Genomic DNA, 1,847 nt, shown 5'->3' with positions numbered 1-1,847 from the left:
AGATGCAACATAAGAAATATCAATACTCACGTTTAGGAGTAAGATACAATGGAATTGTAGTAGCACCCCATGTGTGCCAATAACCAATAATACCCGTCAATAAGTGATGTAAGAGTTCACCGTTAAAGGAGAGTCTGCGTTTCTAGTGAAATGGTTACTGTACCCATGTTTGGGGTACAATTTATATTTATCCAAATTATTTATGCTAAAATTTGTTTTTCATGGGATGGGTTTTTGGAAGAATGAAATTTGGGGCTAAACAGCAGAAAATAAGGACCACATCATTATTGTTACTTAAAAAAAGACCAACCATTATAAACAATGATTCTAGCAAAAAAAAACAACTGTTATTTCAGGCCCTCAAAATTGAAAATAAAAATTAGATGCATTTCTATTATTATTATAAAGAGTTTTCAAGTGTGAGATTTTTAAATGGTTTTGTTAGGTTGGAATGACTTTCACAAAAAAAAATTATTAGTAGAATCATAATATCATAAAGTTATGTTTGATAACTAATAATTTTCTTTAACAACATAAAAAATTACTATTTAAATTAAAATACACTACATTGTCAAATTATCCACCTAAATTTTAATATTAGAATAACTATCCGTACACTTAGTAAAATAAATATTCGATATATCCATTATTCACATTGTTTAGTATTTTTATTGTCTATCTATATTTTTCCATATCATAATCATAAAGTAAAACTAAAAACTAATACCAATGTAAAAACATATTTTTTTTAATTTTTTAGTGAATAACTAGAGAAATATGCATTTTAGAATAAAGCTATTACACCTAATATAATTTAGTAATTTGGACGAATAAAACTATTTTTGCATTCTATTTTAATGATTTCATATCATTTAATTACTTATGTGTATCTTTTATCAGGATTTTTTATTTAAATGAATATAAAAAAATAAATTTTTATTTTAACAATTTAATTATAACTATTATAATTGAATGATTAATTTACAATTTTTTTTTCATTATTTCACAAAATAAAAAGTCTTATTATTTGAAAATTTTTTTGGTGATTAATATTAGGCAGATCTAAATATCTCGTGGGCATGTTATTTTTTGAAGGGCAATGATTCAAGGAGAAGCGTCAATCAAGAAAGTTGTAGTGGTCTGTGGGGAGAGTGGCAGCCATGAACCTTCCTATGAGAAGAACAAGAATTTGCATGAGGATGGCGGAGATGGTGAGAGGCCGAGTCCTGAAGGTGAAGAAGGTGTTGAGGAAGATGAGGAGCACGCATGAGGTTATCCAAAAAACCAGGCTTTGAAAGTCGTCGCCGGAAGAGAAGGGTCGTCGGTCTCCGGCAACACAAGAGCCACCTCCTCGATGGGGGATCTTTCGTACGGAGGGTCTCCTCCGTTGGCGGCCTTCTCGGTGTCGGTGGGGTCATCGGCGTGGTTTTTGGTGGCCATTGGAGAAAGGAGAAAGGCAAAGAGATAAGCAGTCAGTGAGAGTGAGAGAGTGAGAGCAAGAGAGAGTTTATGTGTTTTTTTTGTCGTACTTCCTAGATACACGGAACTGTCTATGCCTCTGTGCGCTCCTTATAAAAATACTTCCACATTCCCAAAATGCCCCTATACATTTTTTTACATATAAAATTACCCGTAATTAATTAGAATAATTAAAAAGTGTTTGTGAACATTAAATAGAATAGATTTTTCTATGTAATGATTTATGAGTTTAATTTTATAATTATGTTAGTGGTATATTAAAAATTAACTATTAAATTAGTCATTTCTATATGAAATATAAAATACATATTAAAGCCAATGAGTAATAGCTCAAATGGCATAGTCTCCCCATACTCAATTAAGAGATT

The 1,847-nt window shown here is 30.6% G+C and overlaps 1 protein-coding gene across 2 annotated transcripts in view; it reads left to right on the top strand.

Moving 5' to 3' along the window:
- LOC107619234 overlaps positions 1 to 1,511 on the top strand; it is a 15,630-nt gene extending 14,119 nt beyond the window's left edge. For both annotated transcript variants that reach the window (XR_001615576.2, XM_021123856.1), the window contains exon 3: positions 1,096 to 1,511. Coding sequence is in view for 1 of the 2 variants with exons in the window: in XM_021123856.1 (XP_020979515.1) it covers positions 1,096 to 1,270 (175 nt within the window). In the remaining variant the exon portion in view is untranslated. The remainder of the gene's footprint in view (positions 1 to 1,095) is intronic.

This window comes from Arachis ipaensis, chromosome B01, assembly GCF_000816755.2.
Source record: "Arachis ipaensis cultivar K30076 chromosome B01, Araip1.1, whole genome shotgun sequence".
In the NCBI taxonomy this organism is placed as follows: Eukaryota; Viridiplantae; Streptophyta; class Magnoliopsida; order Fabales; family Fabaceae; genus Arachis; species Arachis ipaensis.
Note: the sequence above shows the minus strand (reverse complement) of the source record. Positions and strands in the feature narration are given on the sequence as shown.